The 27,910-nt window shown below is 46.0% G+C and overlaps 1 protein-coding gene across 3 annotated transcripts; it reads left to right on the forward strand.

Moving 5' to 3' along the window:
• Nucleotides 1-325: 325 nt before the first annotated feature.
• On the forward strand, nt 326-27,865 carry rhpn2 (rhophilin, Rho GTPase binding protein 2). 3 transcript variants are annotated; one of them, XM_067249069.1, is made up of 15 exons: nt 326-515; nt 4,436-4,551; nt 12,222-12,350; nt 16,669-16,744; nt 17,542-17,619; nt 17,726-17,850; nt 18,189-18,355; nt 20,222-20,409; nt 20,975-21,137; nt 22,019-22,138; nt 22,540-22,734; nt 23,180-23,256; nt 24,735-24,881; nt 26,000-26,155; nt 27,039-27,865. In XM_067249069.1, exons 1-15 carry the CDS (start codon nt 450-452, stop codon nt 27,300-27,302), a joined length of 2,067 nt encoding a protein of 688 aa, XP_067105170.1. In that variant the 5' UTR covers nt 326-449; the 3' UTR covers nt 27,303-27,865. The 3 variants fall into 3 exon arrangements, with proteins under 3 accessions (XP_067105170.1, XP_067105172.1, XP_067105171.1); XM_067249071.1 differs by having other exon boundaries at nt 23,180-23,226; XM_067249070.1 differs by having other exon boundaries at nt 20,975-21,131.
• Nucleotides 27,866-27,910: the final 45 nt, after the last annotated feature.

Genomic DNA, 27,910 nt, shown 5'->3' on the forward strand with positions numbered 1-27,910 from the left:
GAGAAGCATTTTGCCTAACACCTAATACTGCCATGTGTAAGCTATTTGCATAACATCCAATGATGGTTTAACATTTAGTAGCCTATATAGGCTATGTTTTTATATGTAGATTATATAAATCATTCATCATTCTAAAGAAGCATATTGTGTCAGAAGAATCCTTCCTCGCTCACTTCCGCTACCGATCCCAAAAGGAGTTTTGAGCCCCACCTATCTTCATCAACATTACACTGCATCGGTCACCGTCATATTCTCTGGGCGGGGTTACCGGTTACTCCGTGGAAAAGTGCAGTTCGATGTGTTGCTGTCACACTATACGAGTTGAGCGCCACGGGTAGTGACTGAGTTGATATTACCAGGGAAAAACACACCTGTTGCAAAACAGGCTATTCGCCAGCCTTCGTTTGCCTGAGTTTCTTCCAAGCTTGAGCTGTGTTTGAAACTTCAGAATGACGGACGCTATTTTACCGAATCAAATCAATGCCCGAAACGGCGAGAATGGCTATTTTAAAAAGGTGAGTGAAAGATGAACTTTGTTAATGACCTCAAACGCAATGCCCAGCTGGATGCGAGAGATATCTAACATCGTTCTTTCTGCTGTTATAGACTATTGTAACCGATTCATAGATTGTTCTTAACTAAAACCGCAGCTGATATGAATTTTATGACAATTATTTCCCTTTTTATTTTCAACTCAGTGGTTTGTTGCCATAACGAAAAAGTCTTATTTTAACACGAGCATAATTTTTTTCGTCTCAGTAAAACAATGTTGGATACTCGCATGATTTATTTCAGTTCCATGATAAACACTACTAAATTGTCACCGGATCTTAAGTAAAACAGACTAATCGTTTGAATTCGTTAAAACAGTAAAGACTAATTAATCGAAAACATTGCTTTCTAGCGATTCGTGTGTGTCACTGACAAGTGAAACCACGGACGGCTATTTTTAAAACACCTGTCAGTTTCAGGTGTTGGTTATCGTGGGGATAGCGTGATAGCCGCTTGTCCAGCCAGCTTTGCATTGGGTATTTGTGGAATGCTAGAAGGCTATGCTTTGAGGTGTGTCCACACGGGGCCTTTGCTATTAACACAGGGCTGGGTAGTATGGACTGGAGGTGGGTTTCTGACAGTGAGTTCTGTATGATAAAATCCACGCAGGCGCATTAGTTAGTTTGATAAATAGAATTCCTTAACAATTAGTCTCAGTTTATGGAAGATATGGCTAGTCTTGTTGCTTTATAGACTGCAACATGTGTTGCCATGGTATTGGCCCTTTGAAATTAAGTAAGACAGTCCTTTCTCTCAGAAGGGAGACTGTTAAACATTCATCATGTACATTAGTTTATTTTTCTTAGTAACTTAGTTTTGTATACACAGCCTACTTAACCAAACATTCTAACTTAAATTTAAATTGATTGTACAAGCAACTCTCTCTGGGAAACAAACTTGACTGCTGTTCCATGAACATCCAGCGAGTATGTGTTCTGTGTGCCGCTGTTCTCAGGAGCTGGACTTGCACTGCCACACATTTGTTTGGGCACCCGAGTGTTTTCATAGTCAACCATGTTTAGATGGGGTCCTGAAAAGGACCATTGTTTGGGTCAAGCCCCACAATTCTTCATGTGAACTGTGTCTGGCTTCGGTCTTTGTGAGGCACTTCCTGTGTGTATATAAAAAAAGTCAACGGGTGCCAGTTATGTGTCTGTTGATGACAGTCTGACCATTACACCTTTCTCTCTGTCTCTCTGTGTGTCTCTCTTTCTCATGCTCCCTGTTATCTTGTCTCTCTTAGTCTGAAAAAGTTCAGTTGTATTTATCTTTATCTGCACAATATTGTAAAATTCTAAACTAACAGAATTCTTCTCAGGACCCCAAAGCTTTAGCATAATTTCAACGAACCACTAGGTCAATATGACTTACATTAGTGCTCACGATTTTCCCAAAGTAAAGAGATTTTGTGATTTGGAAACTGTGTTTGGTTAGCTTTGGTGGAATCTTAGCCGAAGTGAAGCTTTCCTTTTCTCTTTTCCCTGTGCTGGTGAAAATGAGCTCACTGATTTACAAGCCTGCTCTCTGCCTGCGAGCGAGACGCACTCCTGGCTGACAGATGATCCCTCGAGATGGAGCGGTTTTGATGAAGCTTACCCAAGCTTTGGCCGTTTTCCTGAATCATTTTTATTTGGTAGCCAATTGGCCGCGAGATGTAGTATAGCCGCGAGATGGAAATAAGAGGCAGAATCTGCATGTTTCTCTTTGCTTCTCAACCAGACTGACTCCAGCTTTTTTATCCCATTGACGTAGCATCTGCCCGGTGGTTGTCACAGACCCAAGCCACAGAGACAAATTGACAACATGTGTCCTGGCCTGCGACAGAGCTTGCTTCTGATATCTGTTTTTAGTCGGAAATACTGTAAAACGACCCCCTGATGGGTTTATATTGCAAAGGTAAAAAACTTTTTAAAACTTTTTTTTATATATTTTTTTATATTCAAGAATGAATAGTTTCATCTTTGTGAGATTGATATGGAAACAGGGAATTTGGGCAGTGCAAACATGCCCATGGGTGAAGGGGGGGGGGGGTGTGTCACTGGCTTCTTGCCACCTAATCAGCCACTTCCTGGCATATCCCACGAACCACCTCTCCATGCATGTTCTTTATGAACAGATACAGTTACGCAACAAGTTCACCAACCCATTCAGCTGAAAAGAAAACAGAAGAGAGGTAACGATCTGTGCCGTGACTTGCAGTATTTGGAACTAATCACTTGATCAAGCTGGAGGGCTCTGTGTCCTGTCGAGGGGTTTGCCAATTACGCTACCGGTCTTCCTCGGGGGACTGAGAAGGGTTATGCTGGTTCTGTTTTCTTGTCTGTGTGCGGTTTGAGGCACAAAGGGGTGCAGGCAGATTGTTGAGGGTTTCTGAAGACCCTTTTCTGGCACTTTGACCGGGAGCAACAGGGAAACGTGTTACTGGTCCTTTCTGTCATCACCTTGATGGTCGCGGCAAGGTTTAGGTTAGCTGTAGAGCTTTGCTGGGAAATAATTTGTAATGGCTGTGGATTTGAAGTGACATGGTGCGCACACACACACTGGCTCCTTTGTTTGGCACCAGATAGGATTCACAACTTCCCTGTAGGGAATGAAGGACAAAGTGACCAGGGTCATCGCTGATCACTGCATGTCACACAGTGCACTCAAAAGAGGCCTGAGTCAAGACAATCAAGTCCACACTGTCACCATTTTCGTATTTTATATTGCTGCTAAAATATTCTCGTCTGATAATATCATCGTTATCACGATGATGACGTCGTTATCACAAACAGCACCTGAGAGGCACCTCACACACCATCTGTGATGTAAGTAGTCTATTTACATAGTTGGCCACACCCTCTAAAAGCATGTGTTAGTACTCAGTCATCGTCTTTGTTATCTGGATAATGGTGTCTCCATTTTCATCAGTTTCACCCTGCCAAGGCACACCCCTTTATGTCTTGGTAACTGGGTGATTAACAACGCTGTTATGTTTGATTGTTAAATCATTATGCGTGTTGAGATGTTTGTCTTCGGGAATTGGTTTGTTGAAATTATAAATATAAACGTGTTGAGTTGATGAAAAGACAATCTGTGGGAAAGATACTACAAAATAATAAGAAAAGCTGATGACACATTTTAAGATCTATTTTCAAGTCACTGATGCAGTGTGTTAAATGATGTACCCAACTGACAATTTCCCATGACCTCACCACCCAAGAATGCTTACAATGGTTGGCATAGACCACAGGTGGTGTAACGAAAGCAATCCTTTATGGATTACAAGTATGACTTGCTGGTTATGATCATGTCCCCCTTAGTGGACGTTGTGTACATGACACACCTATGCTTGAGGTCCAGCCCTGTGTGAGTCAGACATCCAGAAATGACGTCTTTGAATGTTGCTATATCTCTGTCTCTGTTTGTTGACATAAACTGGGCAGCGTTGCTCTGATAGGTCAGGAACAGTCCGAAGAGGGTGCGGGAGGTATGTGGGGGGAGGAGGGGAGGGAGAGATGTGGAACAGTTTGCCTTGTTCTTAATGACAAAGTGATACCCAACATGTTCTGAATGACTACTAGCAAATCTGTAAATCATCAGCGTCAGCTCTCAATGAGGTGAGGAGTCGGCACACTGAGTAACCCATCACCCCGGGAAAGAACACTAAGAGATTAGCTAACAATTTACAGAACATGTCCACGCTGTCGTAAAAAAACAACTATATGGAGTGCCTGTCAATGCCAGAGTAGTACCCCAGCCCCTGGGTACTGAAGCATCTAGATCGAGGGCCAAGCAAGCCTTGTGTAGACTCTTTTTATGCATGTCCCCCCCCCCCCCCCCCCCCCCCAATAAAAAAGCGTGCGTTCAGGTTGTGATGTTTTGCTCTGTGATCTCTCCGTAGGGCTGCAACCCCTTCGCCCAGACAGGACGCAGTAAGCTGCAGAACCAACGGGCGGGTCTTAACCAGCAGATCATCAAGCAGATGAGGATGAGAGCCGGGGCAGAGAACCTCCTGAGGTATGTCCTTTCTCTCTGTCTCTGTCTCTCTCTCTGTCTCTGTCTCTCTCTCTCTCTCTCTCTCTCTCTCTCTCTCTCTCTCTCTCTCTCTCTCTCTCTCTCTCTCTTTGCCCCTCTCTCTGTCTCTCCCTCTCTCTCTTTGTGTCACTATCCCCGTCTTCTCGATTTCTCTCCTGCTCTCTGTCTCCCTCCATCTCTCTCTCTTTCTCTACCTGTTACGTAAGAGCTAGTCCGTAATACAATGTACTCACACTCTATCCATTCATGCAGAAGACGGGCGTTTGTGTGGATTAGACAGTTATGTCGTCTTCGGTGACTTGTGTTTGAGACTCCTGTCAAACTATGTTGAGCTGTTGTTGTCTTGCTCTCACTGTCTCAAAGTTGACAGCAAAAGTTCCAGATGTGACATAAGGCTTCTTGTGACCAAACAAAAGGAGCAACACTTTGACAGGAAGCTCAGAGATCTTTGTTATTGTTGAGAGTAGACTTGTATGACAGACACTACTTGGCTGAGCCTGTTCGTTTGGGAAGGTGTGTGTTGTCTTCCTGTGAATGTTTTTATTTGTGATGCTGGATGAACAATCCTGTTTAACCCTCATAAATCCTTGTGCTGAGTTGTGAATAGGTTAAATGACACATTGTCACCACACAATCGCGTGTCAAAGAAAGTAAACTTTACATTTATTTGGAATGCAAATTTCATTAATGTTTTTAGTCGGGTCATTTTTGAACATATCTTCACAACAGTTCTCGTGCTTTTAACCCTTATGCTGCCTTCTGATCACATGACCCAAAGGTTCATAACGAACCATCGTTGTGTTTACCCAATTTTACCCAATACAAAAACAAATACAAATAATTTTCTTTTAACCTTTGCAATGTGGGGGGTCTGAGACAGCCCAACGGTTAAAAGAAAATGCTTCACTTTGTTTTTGTATGCGGTAAATTCGTCGCAATACGACGGTGGGTCACAATGACTGATGGGTCAGAATGACCCGAAGAGAACACAAGGGTTAAGAGAGGAAAGAAAAGGACCTACAGCGTCTCTGCTCCCAGGCTGGTTCAACAACCCTACCCTTCTTTCCTCTGGACGCCTGGATGCGACCGGAGGTCAGACTGGCCGTCCTTTGACTGTCCCTGGTCTGACTGATCATGGCGTGTCAAGCCAGCAGCCTTCAGCCCCGATTTTATTAGCGGCTGACATCTCAGAAAAGAGATTACAGCCACAAGGCTGACAATAACGTTGTGGTGAAGAAACATATTTTTTGTTCCTCCCTCCTGTACGCATCTGCGCTTCTAAATCCAGACACACACACACGTTAAGTCAATAGGCACAATAAACACAGGGAACCGTACCACCTGCCTTATCAGTCTCTCCGGTGATCAACTGTTTAGAGTGTCGTTAGTTGCCATGGCACCCGGGCGGGCACGAGCTCTGTGTGTGACAGCTCTGTTGACGTCAAGGCTGCAGCAGCTCCAGTGGTCTGTGTGGAAGTGAGACACAGCGGGCAGTGGTTTTTACAGGGCGGATTGCCCAGTCACCCCTTTCCCCTCCTGCTTAGTACACATTTGCTCGCTCTCGTTCTCCTCCAATTGTGGTTCCTTGGTTTGGCTTCGCTCTCAGAGAGCTGGGAGGAACCCATGTGAACAGGCAGGAGTGTGCATGCATGCAGGTCATTATGGTCGGGGCTGGGGCCGGGGCTGGGGCCGGGGCCGGGGCTGGGGCCGGGGCTGGGGCCGGGGCCGGGGCTGGGGCCGGGGCCGGGGCCGGGGGCCGAGGCCAGGATGAGGTTGGATTTTGGAATATGGGGATGTTTGGCTAGCCAGCAGTGTCTAGCCAAAGCTAAGAATCTTAAGACCGAAAGCAGCGCTAACCTCAGATAATGTCATAAGAGCTGTCTGTATTAAAGGCCCCCTCTGTAGTCCGGCTGGCCTGAGGGCGGAGCTACCTTAGTAAAACAGTGAGGGGAAATTGTTAGAGTTTGAGCCCCAGGATACTAAATGAACCTCTTGGCCTTTACCAGTCTCTAAGACTCCCTTCATAAGCCAAGATTTGATTTAGCTGTGTCGTCTGAAGTTTTTCTTCCCCCCCCCCTCTGTTTAAAGCAGGCTTCAAAGTAGACCCTACCTTAAATTACGTTCAATCGCCTGTTTGACAGGAACACTCAAGCTACTGTATAGGGGCCCATTGTAATTCTGAACTCTCGCTCACTATTCGCCTTTTATTAATGGCTCATTTAGAGAGATTTGGATTTTCGCTCCTTTGCTCTGACCGAAACCCAGACAAATTATGGATCAAGGGGAGAAGGAGAGTGGGGAAACCAGGTCCTAATCCTACTAGACTTAGTCTGTCACTAAAAAGGGCCAGACTCCGTCCGCAGACTTGTCTAGACTCCCAGACATGTCTCGCGTGTCTACCTTTTATCTTAATACAGTCCAAACATTCCCTGGAACCAACTGTTTGTTACTTTTGTTTACCTTTTTACTTGTCATTTGCGTGAACTGAGATGAGAATTTGTATTTAGCAACGACAGGGGAATTCAGTCCTCTTCACGCCATGGATATCCTTGAAGGTGACAAGCTCATTTGTTTCCACCTTCTGCTATATTCAAATGAGTTTAGCTGACAGACTAGCTTTTTATAAATCACTATGGAAATAGGAAGAAGTTGCTAACAAAACCGGCTTAGCCAGTGGTTGACAGATTTGCCCACAATATTTCACAATGTGGACAGGTAAATGTTTAGTGTGAGACACAGGAAGAGTGCTAAGTGGGTCCAGCTCTCCTCTGGGCGCATACCTTGGCCCGAGGGTTAGGAGGGACGGAAAAGCTAAACTTATTACTGATTGTAACACACACGTTAAGTCAATAGCCCAGGAGGCCAAAACAGCCCACATCCATATCTTTCTCATTTCCGCTGCACATGCACTGAATTTACTCAATTTCTTTTTATATTTCATAAACAAAAGAAAAAACATTTTAATCCGGTACATAATCCATCTCTGGAGATTCAGGGTCTGTGTGTCGCAGTTTTCAGTTTACAACATGATGAAACTAGACAGAAGTATATCTCATACATTTTTACATCTGTGCACCTTTTTAATTTAGTAACCACCTCTCATTTCCTTATCCCATGTTGGGCCCTGGTCTATCTCTGTGTGTGTTTACCTTTTGTGTGGGGTAAGTGAAGAATCCCTAGTCTTTGCTGGAGAGCAGTGGAAAGCTTTCTCCTCTATCTGACTTTGATTAGGCCTATCAGAGCCTGAGGCTGGGTCAGCTGTCAGGCTTCAAAGACTTGAGCATTCCTCGCAGTATCTCACTGTCCCAGCCCAACGCTCTGCTGGTCTGGTATGGTGGTTTGCGCTGTGTATGTGCGTTTACCTGTGTGTGTTTCTGCCAACACATCTGCAGCACAGGGTGGAAACTGTGTGTTTTTGAGTTTCAGGTATTTTGTATTCCTTACAAAGTTTATTTAGTTTTCTAAATGGATATAACAAAAAGTTAAAAAGACAAACTAGCTCCATTACCTGGGACCCAGCTTTGGGATTTTTGTGTTGCGGGCCTCTGAGTATCTTCAGTACGGCGAATAATCTTGTGTTTTACCTTGGTGCACCAGTGGAATGTTCATGAAAGCATATCTGGTCAAAGGCAGAGAAGCAGGTGAACTACAAAGGGGACCTGTTTGACCAACAGTGCAGCAGATTCTTGAAGTTCCCGCCCACTTTTGTAAGCCTCTGTTGACTTGGCTCACCTTGCATTTTTTTGTTTTTTGTTTTTCTCTTTCCCCCTCTCGCTCTTGCTCGCTCTCTGGCTCTTGCTCTGTCTCTCTCTCTATCTCTCTTTCCCCCCACCCCCCTTCCCTCTCGATATGAGTCAGGTGCTTTGAATGGCTCCTCATTCCTCAGCCCCAGTCTTGTTTTATTCAGAAGTGACTCAAGACATCCAGACCAAACCGGTCTGTTCAAGCTAACCTCACTGACAATTATCCACTGGCTACAAAAAAAAACAAAACAAAGATTTCCTTGATTGCAAAACAGAAAAATAAATGCAGATTCGAAGGAAACAGTGGTTTGATAAAGTATTACTAGATAAAAAGTGTGGATATAGACATGTATACATGTTTTACAGTATTTCTTGAGCCGGTTCATTCCTGTCCCTCATGGCCTGTTTGTGTGTGACAGTGGCAGACAGCGAGCCTAAGTCTTTCTCTGGCATGCCCTCGTCATCAACGGTTCCCATGAAGGATACTTGACGACCACCTCTGAAAAGAAAATGGTTAAAAAAAGCACAAAAAAAAGCAATAACCCAAGCGAATGGGGAGGCCGTGCGGTTTGAGAGAGAGAGGCAGAGAGAGAGGCAGAGAGAGAGGCAGAGAGAGAGGCAGAGAGAGAGGCAGAGAGAGCGGGAGAGACAGAGGGAGAGACAGAGGGAGAGACAGAGGGAGAGACAGAGGGAGAGACAGAGGGAGAGACAGAGGGAGAGACAGAGGGAGAGACAGAGGGAGAGACAGAGAAAGGAAGAGAGAGGGAGGCAGAAGGAGAGAGAGGTTGAAGGAGAAAGAGGTAGAGAGAGGCGATTCTTTGTCGCTCGTCACTGAAGGGAAGCACATACTCTAGGTGATTTACTGACCCTAAACAGCTTTTGTACTCACCGTTCTGCTCTGGTGGCAAACGTTCTCTGGCCTCCCCGATGACCAATTACCTAGACGGAGGGACGGGTACAGGGAGGCCTCTGAGAGGAAGGCGGGCGCACGGCCTTCTGGGCCGCGGCCCCTGAGCCGTGAGGGGCGGCTCTGAGTGGGTATCTGTCTTCCTGTCTGATCTGGACTTTTGAGCCAGCATGGGGATCCATCAAGTGAGGGTAACGTCTGGGTCGTCTGATTACTGGAAAGCAAGATGTCAGGGTGTGTGTGTACACTTTACTGTTTCTTCTCTTTCTTTCTCTCTCTCTCTCTTTCTCTCTCTCCCTCTCTTTTTTCTCTCTCTCTTTTTTTGTTCTACGTTGTATTATTTCTTCTTCTTTCTCTCTCTCTCTCTCGCTCTATTTCCTTTCTCATTCTGTATTGGATCCCCTGTGCTTGAGAGGCCACCCAGTGGGTTTGAGTTCAGATCAGGTCGTCCATCTTTGTTCCTGGTGGTCAGACCAGCTGGTCTTGGCCTGTCCAGGAGCGTTCAAAGTGTCCATCACCATTAATAACTCATTACGGACTCTGCAAATATTGACCTGAGGGATTTAACGAGTCAGCGAGATGATGACGACCCTTCCCTCCCACACACACACACACTTTCTCCTGCTCTTTGACCTCTTATCTCTTCACTTACCAACATGCACTTTACTGACCACTGGGTCAGTAAAGTGCATACTCACTCAGGAAACCATTTTAGTAATTTTCTTAAAAGATTTTGCTGACTCATTGACCTTTTTCAGTTTGTATTTGCCCTTTTATTGTTTTAATTTGTTGACACAATTTGTTGACACAATTTGTTGACAATTTTGTTCAATCTTCTGACAGAAATTCTCCCACCAGTTTTCCTCTCCATAGTTCCATCTCCTGTTCTCACGGGTCACAAACTTGATACAACAATCTACAAAATAACAACCTGCTATCACTCACAAAACCCAGAGGCTCCCTCTTGACATCTGCATCTCACACCTCACATCTAATAGCAGGGCAGTCCTTCAGCTTGGCTGCCAAGATGGAGCGACCTGTCAAGCTTTTTTGACAAACGACACAACTGGGAGGGACAGACTGATGTCTGTCACCTGCCTAACATTGCCTCCAGGCTGATTTACACGAAAGGTGCCGGGAGAGGGGGTGGGTGTAAGAGATGAAAGACCATTGGTTAGGTGTGTGAGGCTAACTACAGGCTACAGGACTGTGAAGCTTAAGGGTATTTTGTCAAACTCTCTTTTGGAAGTCGCTTCGGATAAAAGCGTCTGCTAAATGCATACATGTACGTGTAATGTATAAGCTGTGGGACTGTGAGGAGGTCAAATGTAATGGCTGGCCATTATATTGGAGAAGTCACTCCTTGGCAAGGGTGGAGGACGTGGACCACAGAAGTACCGCAGTCTAATTCAGTCCCCGAGAACCACCTGTGGAAAATGTTTTTTTTTTTTTTTTTTTTATATTTCACCCAGATTTACGAGCCGTTTTGTTTCTGCAGCTGTGGAACATGTTCAGACGTGCTTGCTTCCTTTGTTTACTTTTGGAAGCTTCTTCAGAGCACCAAACACTCGTACAGAAGACAGTCGGCCCTGGGAATGGACGCTATTGTTAGATGGGCCAGTCAGGAGGTGAGGCCTGTCCATTTTGGACTACAAATACCTCGACCGAGAATTGCACAATAGTGGCTTTATCTTCTCCAACTTTCTTAGAAACACACACACACACTCGCGCTCACACACACACGCGCACACACTGTGACGCATCACAAACAGGGATAATGTCATGCTAATGTCAGTCCTTATCCAAATCTCCTCTCTCAAGTCTGACTGCACTACACATCCTCAAAACATCCTACTCATGGGGTCCTGCTGCATATTACATTTAATTATTGGCAACGACAGTACGAGCGTTCTGATTGGCTAATGGGTAGTCATGCCAGCCGCGTATTGACCTCATCGCTGGTCTGATACGGATCCTTATTGCCCTCTGATGTCATCTTCAAAATGAGCAATATCGAGGAGTCAGAGTTTTACTATCCAGATGATAATGAAGACATCAACGGCGACTAAGAAATTCTTAACTTTCTAAAAGAGACTGAAAAGTGTGAAAAACGACAAGCGCTAGGCAGATTGCTAGGTTTGGTGGAAGTACGTAGGAGGGCAGAGCCAGGCTAACTTGAGAGCTGAACAAAACGATATGTTTTCTACTTGCAATTACCATTTATTTTCATTTACAAAATGAAAAGAGCTAAAAATGCCATATAATAAACAACTTACTAACCTCGACCGTTCGGTCATGCCGGGAAATATCAAACTGAGGCTTTAACGTAGGCATGACCTCACTCTCGATTAGTAAGTAGTTAATACAGTACATTTCACCTCCACTGGTGGGAAAGTGATTTCCCAAGCACTACAGACAGAATCGCACGTCTCAAAACCAGCTGCTGAAATGTGGACCGATGAGACGTCACTTTCAGTCCATGTTTCACCGCCAGCCGTGGAATCTAGCATCTTTTCATGAAATTTTCTGAATGTGAACGCTATGGGCTGATGAGGGAACGGCCGGCAAGGTCAACATGAGGTTGGGTGTTTCTGATGGGCTTTGGACAGGGAGTTGGGAGGTTCTAGCTACGCCTTGTTACGCCATCATGTGTATGGTCCAGGTGAAAACAGGAGCCTTGTGAGACAGGGTGGCTGTACATAGTTGGGGGCAAAGGAGGGGTGTGTGTGTGTGTGTGTTTGGGAAGGCGGGGGGGGGGGGGGGGGGGGGAGGGTTCACATTATATCCTGTCATGGAGACTTCGGCAAAGGGGGGAGTCTGTTTGCCGTGACAGCTCGGGCCTAAATGTCAAAGTTTGTTTTGCTAATGCTAATACTTACCTCTCCTCTCTCGCTTGTCTTTCCTCCCTCCCCTTTTTTTTTATTACCCCTCCTCTCTCTTTCATCTGGGCCCTCTGCTCTTCCCTCTCTTCCTGTTTGGCTCCCGTTCTCTGCCGTTTCCAGGGCAACCTCCAACAACAAGGTGCGTGAGATGGTGGGTCTGGAACTGAGCTACGTGAACTCCAACCTGCAGCTCCTCACGGAGGAGCTGGAGGGCCTCAACAGCTCAGTGGAGGTCTACCAGAACGTCCAGTAAGTACATCCCAGCTATTTACATTTACATTTAGTCTTTTAGCAGATGCTCTTATCCAGAGCGACTTACAGTAAGTACAGGGACATTCTCCCCGAGGCAAGTAGGGTAAAGTGCCTTGCCCAAAGACACAACGTCATTTGTCACGCCCAGGAATCGAACCGGCAACCTTCTGATTAATAGCCCGACTCCCTAACCGCTCAGCCATCTGACCCCCTCGGTTTATCCTTTGCCTTAACCCCCATCCCACCCCTTCCACCTCGAACGTGCTCAGAGCAGAATAACAAGGCTCGGCGCTGCAGTGGTTTAACAGCAATGCCCTTGAGGAACAACCTGAGAGTGGGCAAAGTCACATGATCTGCAGACTTGTAACCAGTAGTAATAGAGAACTCCTTCTCTGTGAGGACAAAGCACTGATTTAACCGTGCGCCATGATATATACTCGACTACAGTAAATCTGGCATGGTTTTAAAAGAAAACACAAGCAGAGGCTGCAGCACGCACACACAGACACACACACACCGCTATGGAATGCCAGACAGCGAGGGCTTTAGCATGCTGTGATTAGAGCGACACACCACAGCAACTCTTGAGGGCTCAACACAAACACAATGGACTGATGAGAGAGTAGCAGTAGAAAGGAGGAGGGGATGGAAAGAGGAAGATAAATAGAAAGAGAATGAGATTAACCAACACCTCCTTAGTCTTAGAGGCTAGTTTACAGAGAACCGGACAAGCTGGTTGCGAGAGGCAAACATGCCCTACTTAGAACGCTCAGAAGATCTAAACGAGTAATAAACCCCCGCCCTCACACACGTCCTCAAGCACGCACAAACACACACACACACACACACACACACACCTGCAGGTAGACACATGTCACACACAGGAATACATGATGTATTCTTTCTTATGGAATACAGGAAGTTGTTTTCCTTTTCCAGCGAGTCCCTGATCAGATTTCAGGTTTTGCAAACTTCAGTCACGTTGAGTGGTTCCTTGCAGGCCATCGAGATAAACAGGAACATTTAGCCTACTGCATGTCTACATTCAGTTTCACAGTTAGCATTTCAAGGGGACTTGGAAGAAGCCTATAACTTGTATTCAATTCCACACATATGAAAAGAAAGCCCAATTAAAACATGTTTTTGAAGGGGTAATTTCTTTTTTATTAATTAAAAAAATCTAAATGGTTTGTTTTGCATCATGGAAATGTAAGTTGTGGCCTTGCAGCACTCATCAGTTGTCCCTTTCAGGTGATCCTGCATAGCTGGAGAGCCCCTTCATCCTTCCTCTATAAGCCAGCTATCAGTATGCAGCCACACACTTCATCACTAGACACCATGTTTACCATGGCAACTTAACACAAGAGCCTGATTAGTGGTCAGATGGTAGCCATGGCACCGTCACTGAAGAGTCTCTCTGGAGACACGCAGAGTCACGCTGTTTCTTTAAACCTCGGTAAAGTTGAAACCGTGGCGTCCTTCCCGCTGCTTATATCACGTTTGAGTCTTTTCCCAGCCTAAAGTCCTCCAATTCTGCCTCTGAATGCCAATTAGTTCACCGCTGAGCTATACCTAATACTCCTACTGGCCTACTTAGGTTTGCTGTTTTTCCATTGTTCCCAACATTGGCAGATTTTACCCCTACTCATAAAAACAATGGCCCATATTCAAACTAAATAACCAAGCTCACATGCACAGACTTGTGTGATCTCTTCACTCACAGCCCTTGGTGAATGTCCAAGTAGACCATTTCTGAGGATTTGGCGCATTTGAAACCAATCCGATGTTTTGTTTACGTTATTCACGATCTCCTTTTTGTTGAGTAACATAACTATTTTCTGAACCACCACTACACGTCAGATGAGTGCTGTATTTTTGTTAACTCTTAGATGGGCTCTTAGACCGACATAACACGTTTGCTTTAGGTCTTTAGCCTAGTCCTTACCTTCGGGAAACCACTATACCAGTCTCCTTACAGTCATTCTTTCTGATCCCAACTCCCTATAATTTATATCACGGGTTCTTTTTTCTTTGCTGTTACCATCAGTCTCCATTTAGGCACCCTGAGACCGCTAGCATCCCCATCCAGAAACAATGACTGCTACTGAAACTGCTGTTACCTTGCCTCCATTGTGTGCCTGCGTGGGAATACCAAAGGGACTTGAGAGACGGCAGTCCCTTGTGAGCTTGTCTATAAACAGGTGTCTGGGAAGAGCGGTGTATTCATGCGAACACAGTACAAAGCATGTACTTACCCTCGCACCCCACAATGCCAGGCATAGTCTCATTCTACCTGCCTGAACATTACCTCATTCTGTAGTCGGCTAAAGAACTACTGAACAAAGGATCGCCTCTCCATGTCTTGGCTTTACCCCCCATTTGTTCATTGTTCTTCTGTCTGTTTTCTGGTTTGGCTGTCTTGGAACAGATTGAGCTAGTTTTATCATGAGGTAATGAGTAAGAAAAGAAGCACGGACGGTGATACTGTATACTTGGTACAGTATAGCACTATTGATAGCGTTAGCTGTTTACGCTGTCTCGAATTGAGCCTTGTCGAAAGGTATTTGACGCGATGAATCATGCTAATAATGTGGTACTTCCGGCAAAACAATAAGCCCAACATAAAAGTGGTAATAATTCATGAGGGTAGGATTACAACACATTATCTCGAGCAGCACAAGAGTCTTATGGACTTTAAGACCAGACGCGGTAGACAAGAAGAGGCACTCAGCGATGAAGGTTTGCTAGCTAGTTCCTTAGTGGCCTTCGCCTCAAGTACTCTCCGAAAAAATTGGCTGCAATCCAGAGTAAAGAATGGAGACCCTCAGTCTGTCTAGTAATAAGCGTCTTTATTCCCTCGTTCTTTTCTTCCGCCAAAACAGGAGGGGATCTGCTTTTCAACTTTGCTCTAGGCTTAAAGCTGCACTATGTTTATAGCATATCCGGCCGTAGCTGATGAAACAGACTTGTTAAATGACTTGTTAAATGAACTTGCCATGTCTTTAACAGTGTGGATTGTCAACAGCTTTTACAGAAGTGGGCAATGTAGGCTCTTGCCAGTGGTTAAGAGTCTCTGCTTTCTGTCTGAATCACCAACATGTTTCCAAAGAAGGGGAGTCGAGACATGAGATTGACCTATGGAGGCTCTTAGCATTCCTAGAAAAGGGGGCTAACCTTGAGATTTCTGAATGCTTCCCCCCCCCCCTCACCCCCCCCCCCCCCCCCCCCCCCCCAAAAAAAAATGTAGACCCAAAGTTTTTTCACCGGCACTGTTCACGCTCCCCCACTCATAATTTTTAATCTAAACAGTGAAGACCAAGATCCAACAAAGGAGGGAGGGAGAGTTGGCATAGCAGAGCGCCCATATACAACTGGGAGGAGGAGGAAGGCCAATAAATAAATACATGACAGTAGGACAGGAGCCGGAAGTATTTGCATGAAACAAACCGACATGTATCAACGAGAACGCTTGTATTTTTGAATCCGGAATGATGTTGGAAAAGTGGAAACCGCACCCAAAATATGGCAATTAGTGTGCAGACGTCCAAATGCAGATACGCACCAGTGTGCTTACAACTCTTTTACTGGGTGATGTGTTGTTGCAAAGGAATCCAGTTTGGTGGAATTTTGGACGAAGAAACCTAAACTAATGACTCAATAAAAACATCTCTCTTCCTCCCTACGCAACCCGATGGCTTGACATTCTCCATAACCACTCAGATCTGGACCATGTATTTGTCAGATGATATTTCCTCTCTCTTTTGCCGATAAGTAGCTCTCCCTGCTATCCATCTGTCAACAAGGATGAACCAGAACCAGATGCAGGCAGTAAATACAACATCGGGCTCTTTCCTTACTAGCTGATTACCTCTGGGGATTGTCGCCCGCTAATGATGGTCCAAGCTGTGTTCTGCTGTTAGCTGTGGCTAGGGCTTCGTTTGATGTTTCAGCCAGGCACTGTTGTGGAGTAGGTGAAAAGACTTGTCCGAAGCTTATGAGTTAGCTGAGGGTTGCCCATGTTTGTCTTCAACACGCCTCTCTTCAAATCCTAAAGATAACCCTGAAACTGAAAACGGTTACCGTGTAAACTTTGCACAAGATAGCAAATAATGTTCTCTCCTTGCGGTTGGTTTGGGTGGATAGACCTAGATGTGGAAAGATGTGCTTCGGCAGACTTTCTATTTTCAGTTGTCAAAGGGTGTTCGGCCTCGGCTAGTACAATGCTATCGAGTACATCTCCCCCTGACTGCTTTGCACTAGCTACACAATACATGGGCCAATTCTCAATATTTGTTGTCTCCTTATCTGCTTACAGAGAGGCAGAAAATATCCCTCTCATTCCCCTGGGCCTGAAGGAAACCAAAGACGTCGACTTCTCGGTCATGTTTAAGGTACGTGTTAATGTTTTGCAACTACACTTGTCTTTCTCTCCGCATATCTCCTTGACCATCTGTACCAAGTTGCCACTATCAGTTCTATGACACAACATCCAATCATTTCAAAACTAGGTTAATCTTTTTTATTCATGCAGAAAACAAAATAGCTCAGTGGATAGCCAATAAAACCATTGTTCACAAATCCCTCTGTGTCACGTTTTGTATTTTTTTTAAACAAAACCCTAACCCTTGTCCGGGACAATGCAGCGCACATTATTACATACATAAATAACAATATGTTGTAGATGTGTTGCATAAAAGGTTTCTAGCCAATAGGCTAATATGCAAACCTAGTCCCTGGTCAGGCCTTTCAAAAAAGTTAAGCAAAATAAAATGTACTGCATAGTGTGAGTTACACAATCAAGCAGCAGATACATTATAAAATAATATATTGCATCAACATTTCACAGATTCATAACCGCATTACACACAACAGCACGTCACGTAACAACACAATACATTCCAACAAGGACAACCGAGAGTGTGCATGTGTGCTCCTGCATTTTATGGACCTGTACCGCACGGCGTCGGTAATTGGGTTGTTGGTGTTTCATGTTCGTCAGACTGTCACTCACAGGAAGGTTAAATTCCCCCACCTCAAAATCTGCAATAACTAATGACAAGGTATCGTTTTCAACCTGTCTGTCTGATTTCAATTGTCCTAGCTGGAGGAAGTGTGACAAGTTGTTTTAGCTGATGATAGACTGGACGGGCGCGGCTCCTTTTGACGATGAGTCTGTTTGTTTTGGTAGGACTTCATTCTGGAGCACTACAGTGAGGACGGTGCCAACTTCGAGGAGGAAATTGCAGACCTCATGGACCTGCGACAGGTAATGCAGCATGACGCACCTTTCAACTTAGATTTATTTGTTTTTCTTCCTGTCAAACTGCATTTAAATATCACCTTTCGCTTAACGATGACTTCATCTTCAACAGGCCTGTCGCACTCCCAATCGCAGCGAGGCAGGGATCGAACTCCTTGCAAAGTATTTCAGCCACCTGCCACTGTTGGAGAGTCGTTTCTTCTCTACCACCCGCCAACTGGGCATTTTCTTCACATGGTACATTCCACCTCATCAAACACCCTGCAAAGACCAGTGAATAAAATGTAGCAAAGGGGGAATCTCACCAGGTTCCAATTGACCTTGTCCCCTTCAGGACCCCTAGTCGATTCACCCATGTCTCTGCAGTGATATGGCTTTACCAGGGTTGTTTACAGACAAAACAACCAAAAATACTTATGTAGAATACATGAAACTAGTCTCATTTAAATTTGTTTCATCAAAAAATTAAAAGTGGATAGTCAATTAGAAGGCATGTTGGCGCAGGACACGACAACGAGAAGACATAGTCGAGGTGAAAGTCACGTCCTCACAGTGGTCTGTGTTGTCGCCTGCAGGTACGACTCCTTCACAGGTGTGCCGGCGTGCCAGCAAAACATCTCCCTGGAGAAGGCCAGCATTCTGTTCAACATGGGCGCCCTCTACACTCAGATCGGCACGCGCTGCAACCGGCAGACATGCTCCGGCCTGGTGGAGGCAATTTCTGCCTTCCAGAAAGCTGCAGGTGAGAAAAAATCCGTCGACAGCGGACATAACCACGGCCTGGTTTCAGTCCTGTTCAATCCCGGAGTTCCCTGCTCAGGAAAGAGCCCTGGCAAAAAGTTCAATGATCAGAAGACCACACAAAGTGCAATAGAAACATACTTTCTTGATTTAATATGGCAAGTTTAACTAGTACAGGAGAGAAGCAGTTACCACCTGCAAAAAGTAGTTTTATTGTAGCTTTGCATCTACAGTTGTCTCTTCTTCATGGCTCCTCACGTTTCTCACGGTGACTCGTTCACATGTGCAGCAGAGTGTGATTTACGGCTTGCTCCACTCAGACTCTGACAGCCAGCGTTTCCAGAGCACGTGCGTGAACACCTGCTGTAAACACGGCGCGCTGTGTGCACCACAAGTCGCAATTATGTTTCAGGCCCGTAAAAGACTGAAACAGAGCGAGAATCCGACAGCAACAACAAAAGAGGCCAGATTCCCTCCGGCTAAACTTCTCGTGTGACTTGTGAGAAGGGCTGCCTATACTGTAAGGCTCAGTAACGTATAGCTCTCAAACTAGATTGGACTGGCTTGAGCCACACCTGCACCTTACATCATTATAGCATCTAGTTGCGCCATTGTTGTTCAAGACACTCAACCACAATGAGGGGAGGGGGGGCCATGCAGTCCCACGCAGGTGACACCTTGATGCACCAGTATTTTGCGACAAAAATGCCTCTTATCTTGATGAGAGAAAGAAAATCTCCAATGGGGAGACAAATGGCCTCTTTACAGCGCTGCAGGAACCCAACACAGTGTCTCCTGGACCTGTTTTCGCCGTCGCTTCGCTGCTTGCCAGATCTTGATCATATTTTGGCTGAGTTTGTGAAGTTCGACACTATAATAACAGCACAGCACTTCCAGCTATCCCTAAGAGATGGAAGATCTCTCATGTTCTAATTTATACTTGTACAGAAATGAGACCTTTTATATTCTTGTGGGAATCCACCTCTGACAGAGCAGAGCCTGTAATCACGTCGGATGATTGCAAGTCAATCATGTCAACTGTGTGCAAGAGTCAGTTTCTTGTTAGACAGTCCATGAACTCGGTGACTTTAAGCCAGAGAAACGGGATGATAATACGGAAAGAGAAGGAGGAGGGAAAGATAAGAAAATGGCAGGACTGGATTATCTTGAGCAGAACCACACACTGTGCAGAGAAGACATCAGTCTGTTATTAAGACGTCCCTAGATCTCTCATGCCAGCGCTTTAATCATAAATATAAAAGGGGGGGGGGGATCTTCTAGCAGAACTCCAACTTCTGTTTCAAATAACTCAGAAGCTGAATACCATTTTTAATGTTTCTGTGAGCTTTTAAAGGCCTCTGGCACACGAACTCAGGTCTGCTGTGATGATGATGATGTTCTCCAGGGTTATGCTGTTAATCTACATACCCCATGAGGAAAATGTATAATGATCAAATATGTTCATTTAGCTAGCTCTTTTATCCAAAGCGACGTACACAGGGGGATTTGAACCTCTTGATCTCCAGTCAGATGCCATAGGCTAACGCTACTCAACCCACTAAACTTACCAGGAGGCACTAACCTTAACTCCATCTTTTTCCTCTGCCCTCCTCCCCCACCTTCCTACCCCCTCCACCACCCTCCTACCCTCTCCCCCCCACCCCCTCCCTCCTACCCTCTCCCCCACCTTCCTCCCCCTCCCCCACCCTCCTACCCTCTCCCCACCCTTCTCCCCCTCCCCCACCCTTCTCCCCTCCCTCCTACCCCCTCCCCACCCTCCTACCCTCTCCCCCCCACCCCCCTCCTACCCTCTCACTCACCCTTCTCCCCCTCCTCCACCCTCCTACCCTCTCCCACGCCTCCACAGGGACACTGACCCACCTCAAAGAGACGTTCATACACACCCCCGGCTACGACATGAGCCCGGCCATGCTCAGCATGCTGATCCGGATGATGCTGGCGCAGGCTCAGGAGTGCCTGTTCGAGAAGATCGCTCTGCCGGGGATCCGCAACGAGTTCTTCTCCCTGCTGAAGATGGCCCAGGAGGCCGCTAAGGTACTGCACAGACACGCTGGGAGGAACACACCTGATGCGCTAAGTCACTGACGGATCATATCACACTCACTACTCCAGGGTTCTCCAACCCTGGTCCTAGAGGGCCGCTGTCCTGCATGTTTTAGATGTTTCCCTGCTCCAACACACCTGTTTCAAATGAATGGGTTGTTATCAAGCTCTGTGGAAGTCGGGTAATGACCATTCATTTGGAATCAGGTGTGCTGGAGCAGGGAAACATTTTAAACATGCAGGATAGCGGCCCTCAAGGACCAGGATTGGTAGAACCCTGCACTATTCAATAAAGACCGTAAGGGTGAATTTTTAAATGACTGTGTCAATGGCGCAGTTTTTAAAGGCTAACAACTGCTGCTGTCACCTAGGGTACCGTTCTGTCACATTCCTACAAAGGGTTTCCTTCCTCGATGGTTATCGGTTCATTAAAAGCTTCCAGCTTAGAGTGCGTCCCCATCAGAAGAAATGCCACTCGAGTCTCGCGTATCCCCAGAGCGCTAAAAGACAACGTTTAATGTACCCACGGTAACCTTACCTCTTTGCCTTCCTGCAGGTTGGAGACACCTACGAGCAGGTGCACCAGTCCATGAGCCAGACCCCCATTAAAGACAACGTGCCTTTCTTCTGGTCCACCATGGCCCAGGTCAAGACCAACCACTACCGCTCACTGGCCCACTACTTTGTAGCCACCGCGCTATTGGACCACCAGTGTAAGTGTAAGCCAATCGTGTTCTCTCAATGCAGCCAATCGTGTTCTCTCAATGCAGCCAATCGTGTTCTCTCAATGCAGCCAATCGTGTTCTCTCAATGCAGCCAATCGTGTTCTCTCAATGCAGCCAATTGTGTTCCCTCAATGCAGCCAATTGTGTTCCCTCAATGCAGCAAATTGTGTTCCCTCAATGCTATATATAGTATAGTAAATTGCCTCATGGCTTGTTGGTAATAACACTGACAGACAGAGCAGGACCTTTTAGTTAATCTCCATGCTTTCCCGCTCTCTGCGAAATATATCTGTTTTTGAATGGACTTTCAAGTTCTCCCTGGAGCAGAGAGCTAGACAGCAGTCTGGATGTGAGCAGGGAGTTTCCGTATAATGAGAACACTGTTACGTAACGCAGTTCTGAAGTGCCAGTGCAACCCTCCCTCGCCTCTCTCAATGAGCCTCTGTGCTCTCGCTGAGAGGAACACGGCCAACTGCCATTTAGGAGAGCGATAAGGGAAATCTTAGCCTATCTCTGCTGTAGCCTGTACAAGGTAACAAGATGGAACGGAGGGCTGCAGTTATGTAAAGGTGCCAGCTGTAACTGAACGGCACACAAGGAGGATAAGCCTCCTGAGCTCAGTCTGGTGACGTGTTGTCAAATGATTGCACTGAATTGAGCCACAAAATAAAAATATTGTGACTTACCGGTGAACCAACATTCTGAATACCAGTTTACCAACCCCAGTGTATACGAGCTAACCAACCTTCGGAATGGCAGCGCGGTAGCCCCACCTCATGAATGTCACTTCCTTTGACCAATAAGTGTTCTTGATGACTTGCCTGGTAAAAGGTTAAACAAAGAAAATAATCCTAATAATCCATCTGTGCCGGCAGTGAGCCCCAGTGATGACGAGGACCAGCAGGAGAAGGCTCTGTCCCAGGTGTACGACTCCATGCCCGAGGGACACTCCCCGTTGGACATCCTGAAGAAGAGGGACGAGCGCAAACGCATAGGTGAGGAGAAAAACATGCTTCGGTCACACGAGGGGTCATGCATTTACGGTTTCACCTGTTTCGTTAGTTTCTTTACACCTTCATGTTAAGTGAAGCGCTGTTTTGGTATAACTTTCTTATGTATACAGTAAATACATTAGATCACGTACAGGTACACAGTAGATACATTAGATCACGTACAGGTCCACAGTAAATACATTAGATCACGTACAGGTCCACAGTAAATACATTAGATCACGTACAGGTCCACAGTAAATACATTAGATCACGTACAGATACACAGTAGATGCATTAGATCACGTACAGGTACACAGTAGATACAGGTATACTGGTGTTTAGTGTAGATGTTTTCCCGTGGTACCTCCATCGACCCTCCCCGTCACGCTCTCCTCCAACCCCAGGTAAAGCCCACCTGCGCAGGGCCATCATGGGGCACGAGGAGGCCCTGCGGATCCACAGCCTGTGCCGTAACCTGCGCAAGCTGGACCTCCTCCACGACATCCTGCAGGCCAGTCACAAGCGATCGCTGGGGAAGTTCGAGGAGAACGACACAGAGGAGGACTTCACAGACTACCAGGAGGCACCCGACATCATCCGTGAGTGACCGTTGACATTTTGCAGTCACAACTTGACATGTGAAGTGTTTCATCGTTATTATGTCACAGGGTGGAAGTGAATTATTGCATAACAGAGAAAATATATTCTGTCATTAGTCTTGACTCTTAAGGGCACGTAATTTCATTCGAGATTCAAGGAATTCGTTAGCAGCAACAGCTGTTTTGTGTTGATGTGTGTTTGCCTGGAAATTAAATCAATCACAGGCCTACGCTCACTAACGTTGCCGACAACGATTGCTTGGTAATCACCTGAGATGACTTGTCCTTTTCAGTTCAATGTACATCAGGCATAATGTCTTGTTTGCAGTCATCAGTCACACAGTTTATTCTGTATTACTACGCCAACGAAGATGACCTCATTGACAGTGTTGTGGTAACAAACAGAAAGATAACACCTTATTCCTCCTTCCCTCCTTCCGTACAGCTAAAACCGAACACAAGGCAGAAATGGAAATGCCCATGTCTACAAAGGTGAAAGTCACTGACTTTTTCCAAAGACTGGTATGTGGGTTACTAATATTCTTCCATAACATTGTTTCTTTAGCCATGTTATTTTTGATGTATTCAAACCTCTGCATTAGAGCTCTAGAATATGTGCCTTTTTAAGATATATTTATTTTGTAAAAAAAAAATAATTGGGGGAAAAATAACCCTTTCTCAGGACTGTCTAGAGCTTCTATGCTGGTTTTGAATACTGTCAACTAGAGTTAATTCTGGAAAACGTTGTCGCACTAAGATGAACTTGAGGTTAACTTACTTGGAACCATGTGCTACAAAGTTCTCTAGAAACTCACCCCGAAGCATCAAAGGCATTACTAACATTAACCATGAAAAAAAAACTTGTTGCTTCTAAACTGCCTTGCGCTCCTTCTAAGTTTATTTTGGTCTTGCTCAGAAACATAAATCTGGTTTGTGAGCTGGTTAAACTTGCAATTATGAACGTTTCCCGGGATTGTGAGATTTATGGAAGTGATGGGGTGTGCCTGTCGTCATGGCGACACACCCTCAGTCACCCTGACAAACCTGTCGGCCGTGTTTGGGCTGTGCTGCTGGACATGACAGTGGGGAGTGTTCAGGGTTACTGTCAGGTTCAGAAAGCCAACCTCATCTTTATGACATGTCTAACCACTTAGTGCGGTCAGGCCATTAAAGAGCCTACAAAAGTGGCAACTACCACCAAGTAATTAACAAACCAAAAAACTGAACAACCATTAAAAGCTACTCTGAGAATAACACAGTCTGTTCAGTCCCCAGAACACATTAAAGAATACTAATTGATATATATATATATGTGTTCATAGGCTTTTGTATCGCAGATGTCTTGCTAGTGACAGGACCAAGATTTCATCAAAGTAGTCCTTCTGTGTATCTGGAACAATGAGTCTAATCTGAGAATCATAATGCGGTGGTGTCTGATTCCCGTTACGACAAGTGGGAGCTGAATCTGGGCAGGTTTCAGACTGTGTCGGAGAGGATTTGAATGCAGCCTTCAACCTAAGAACCTTACAATGATCTCTTGTGTCTTTAGACACCACACAACATTGTTATGGCTAGATGACAGTCCTCCGAATTCAATTGGGAATAACCACCCTGTAATTTCAAACATTTTCCAAGTGTATCACATCTATAACGTATAACATCGCATATATTAAGACCGTGGGAAATTATGAATGTGAGGCTTTCAGTGGCCACTTTAAAAATGGCGGTGTTTATAATAAATAATAATAATAAATTATTTCTAACGCACTTTTGATTTGAAAACAAAATTCAAAGTGCTAAATACCTTGTTTGGGTCAAGACCAGGTTCTTCTCTAAGGTTCTTCTCTAAGGTTCTTCTCTAAGGTTCTTCTCTAAGGTTCTTCTGCGGGGCCTATCTATACGACGACCTCGCTACGACGGTGTTGGACTAACAGTGTTCAGGGGGTGTCCGTTGCCGGGGTGACCCTACTTACTCCCGTGTCACGTCCTGTTCCGTTCAGGGACCCCTGTCGGTGTTCTCTGCCAAGCAGCGCTGGACAGCTCCGCGGCCCGTCAGGCTGTGTCTGGAGGACCGAGACCTGGGCTTCACCCTGAAGGGGGAGGCTCCTGTACAGGTGGTGTCCCTGGACCCCCTCTGCCCTGCCGCGGTGAGTTCCTAACCCACTTTCACACTCCCAACAGGGGTTGTGTTTGTCCATACATATTTACTAAGGACATCTGGTAAGTTTCCATTAGGTCAACTATTAAATATTAGTTGCCTCAGTCATTCCAACAGAATGGGTAGTCTTCAGAGAGTATGATTGGGTCTTCATTACTGGTCCATAAGCCAGAGAGTTTACTTCAAACAGATCTTTCCCAGCGCCCTGGGGCAATGCAAAAGCACTTTAAATTAAACTAAATTTTTTAATTGCGCAGTGATCATAGCGTTTCCAAACAAAACCTAAAAAAAATGGATTCCTAGAAAGTTGAAACCAGTGCTCTACTGAGAAGCGGAGCTTTGTGAGAGAACTCCACTTCTGATGTCTGGGATAATTGAATTAAAGTTTTGGAGCCGTCGGCCTCTGCAGTCCTTTTACTCTGAATGCTCATTAATGGAGAGTAACAAAGCACAGGTTCTGATCAAGCTTAGCAGGCTGTCTGTAGCTAAGGATTAGTATCTGTCAGAGTTGCGCAACGCCTCCCCCCCCTCAGGGCTCTCAAGCCGTTCCAAATCTTGTATGACTTTAATACCGTGATAGATTGTTCGTTCCTTTTGAGTTTGTGTAACTTTGCACTGCCCATTTTTTCTGAATAAAAGCCACGGTGTGATGTGGATAAAGTTATCAAACAGACTTACTCAGTTGCCTGTTGATTTTAAAGTCACGGTTCCCATGGTTGATCAGGTACCATTCACAGAACATTGTAACCAGCAACAAAAACTTGCTCCCTCCCTCCAACCATGTTTTGGGTTCAAGTATCTTGCCCTCTGCTTAAAAATAAGTGTTTTCATCGGCTATGAAAGATATTAGCCTAGACCTCTGTGTTTGCAGGAGTTCAGTACTGAACTGCACAGTACCACTGATCTTACTCAAGGTTGCATCAGGGATGTTTTGAATGGAGGTGAGACTGAATCTGTTGGCCTTCAGATAAGCTCCTGACTGTAAATATTTGTGCGGCGATAGCAGGGAATGTTTTTCACTGGGGGGGTGATGGCGGTGGGGGCTGTATTCTTGGGCACCTCGTTAACCTTTTCTCTCCACCTTCGTCGTTATCTGTACTTTCCCAGGCGGACGGGCTGAAAGAGGGAGACTACATGGTTGCCGTGGGCGACACGGACTGCAAGTGGATGGGCGTGAGTGAGGTGATGCGTTTGCTGAAAGATGTAGACGAGGAAGGGATCGACATCCGCGTGGTCAGCATGATGGACAGTGGCATGGCATTGGTAAGCTCCGCCCCATCCCCTGATTAGCCCACCCTCATTGGCCCCTCTCTGATTGGCTCCTCCTTATGATTGGCGGCCCCTCCCTATTATTGGCCCCTCTGATTTCCCTTTTAAATCTGTCAGGGTGTTGACAAATTCTTGTCTTTCACTGAAGAGGGTTTCTCTCTCAGTTTTGGTCTTGACTATATACTGTATATTAGCCACAATTTCTCATGAATAAAAAAACTTCCACACACGGAGCAGATTGCTGTACCACATTTGTGGCAGGACATCTGTTCCTCATCAGGCCAGTAAACCGTAGCTCCCAGAGTAATCCTTGAGCAACCAGTTCAGAATGATTCTCCGCAGTGACAGCTACACTTACAGCACAGGCTTCCCATTGAGCTGCGTCAGATTTCCTTAACTGACCTTTACATCTCCTCTTCCTCCTCTCCCTCCTCCATTCCCCTCCTCCTCTCCCTCCTCCTCCTCTCCCCTCCTCTTCCTCCTCTCCCTCCTCCATTCCCCTCCTCCTCTCCCTCCTCCTCCTCTCCCCTCCTCTTCCTCCTCTCCCTCCTCCATTCCCCTCCTCCTCTCCCTCCTCCTCCTCTCCCCTCCTCTTCCTCCTCTCCCTCCTCCATTCCCCTCCTCCTCTCCCTCCTCCTCCTCTCCCCTCCTCTCCCTCCTCCATTCCCCTCCTCCTCTCCCTCCTCCTCCTCTCCCCTCCTCTTCCTCCTCTCCCTCTTCCTCCTCTCCCTCCTCCTCCTCTCCCTCCTCCTCCTCTCCCCTCCTCTCCCTCCTCCTCCTCTCCCCTCCTCTCCTCTCCCTCCTCCTCCTCCTCTCCCCTCCTCCTCTCCCCTCCTCCTCTCCCTCCTCCTCCCCTCCTCTCCCTCCCTCCCTCCAGCCCACCAAGAGCGCCACCTACTGTGGAGGGATCCCCAAGACCTACTCCATGATCTGCCTGGCCTTCGACGAGGACGACAAGAACCCCAGGGTGCGGAAGGTGTCTAAGAAGATGTCCTTCCTCAACTGGGGCCTGAAGAACCGGCTGAAGAGCGCCAGCACTCTCAGTCTCCCCACAGCAGACTACTCCGGCTCGCTGCCCTGGAACAAACCATGCCCCACTTTCCCCAGCTCTAGCTCCTACAACGACAGCGCCCTCTACTAACTATCCTCCACCCACCACTGGACTGTACGCACACACACACACACACACAGCCAACCACACAACAACAAACTCGACTGGGATAATAGAGCATTGGGAGTATCGTGTCGAGAAATAACAAGGAGAGCTCCGTATGAATTTAAAAGATTAGAGGAGGTGTTTGCACAGCCTGACGGTTGCCATTTTGTTGCTTGGTGTCAAGCAGGTGGGCGGGTGGGTTGTTGCCAAAGCTTACCCTCTGCGTCGCCTCCTTGATTGTTAAGAACTGATAAGGAGCAGAACAGTGGGTAGAGTTGCACAGCAGGACTAACTGGTTTGGCCTTTGTTAGAGTGCAATTACAGTAGGTATTCAAGCCCCTATGTAGTCCCTTAGTGCAGTACTTGTGTTTCCACATACTTTTGAAGGATATGGTTTAATGTCACATACAGTGTCAGAAATAAATTGTTGTTGTTATAGAGGTATGGTGATCATGATCTTTTAGTCAAGATTGATCGTATTTTAACTGGAGACTTCTTTTTTTTGTATGCGTGTTTAAAGTTAGGTGAAGGAAACATGCTTTAATCATGGAGTCATCCATGATTCATCATGGAGAATCATGTGTTTTCGCGCT

Source organism: Osmerus mordax, chromosome 13 (genome assembly GCF_038355195.1).
Source record: "Osmerus mordax isolate fOsmMor3 chromosome 13, fOsmMor3.pri, whole genome shotgun sequence".
Classification (NCBI taxonomy): Eukaryota; Metazoa; Chordata; class Actinopteri; order Osmeriformes; family Osmeridae; genus Osmerus; species Osmerus mordax.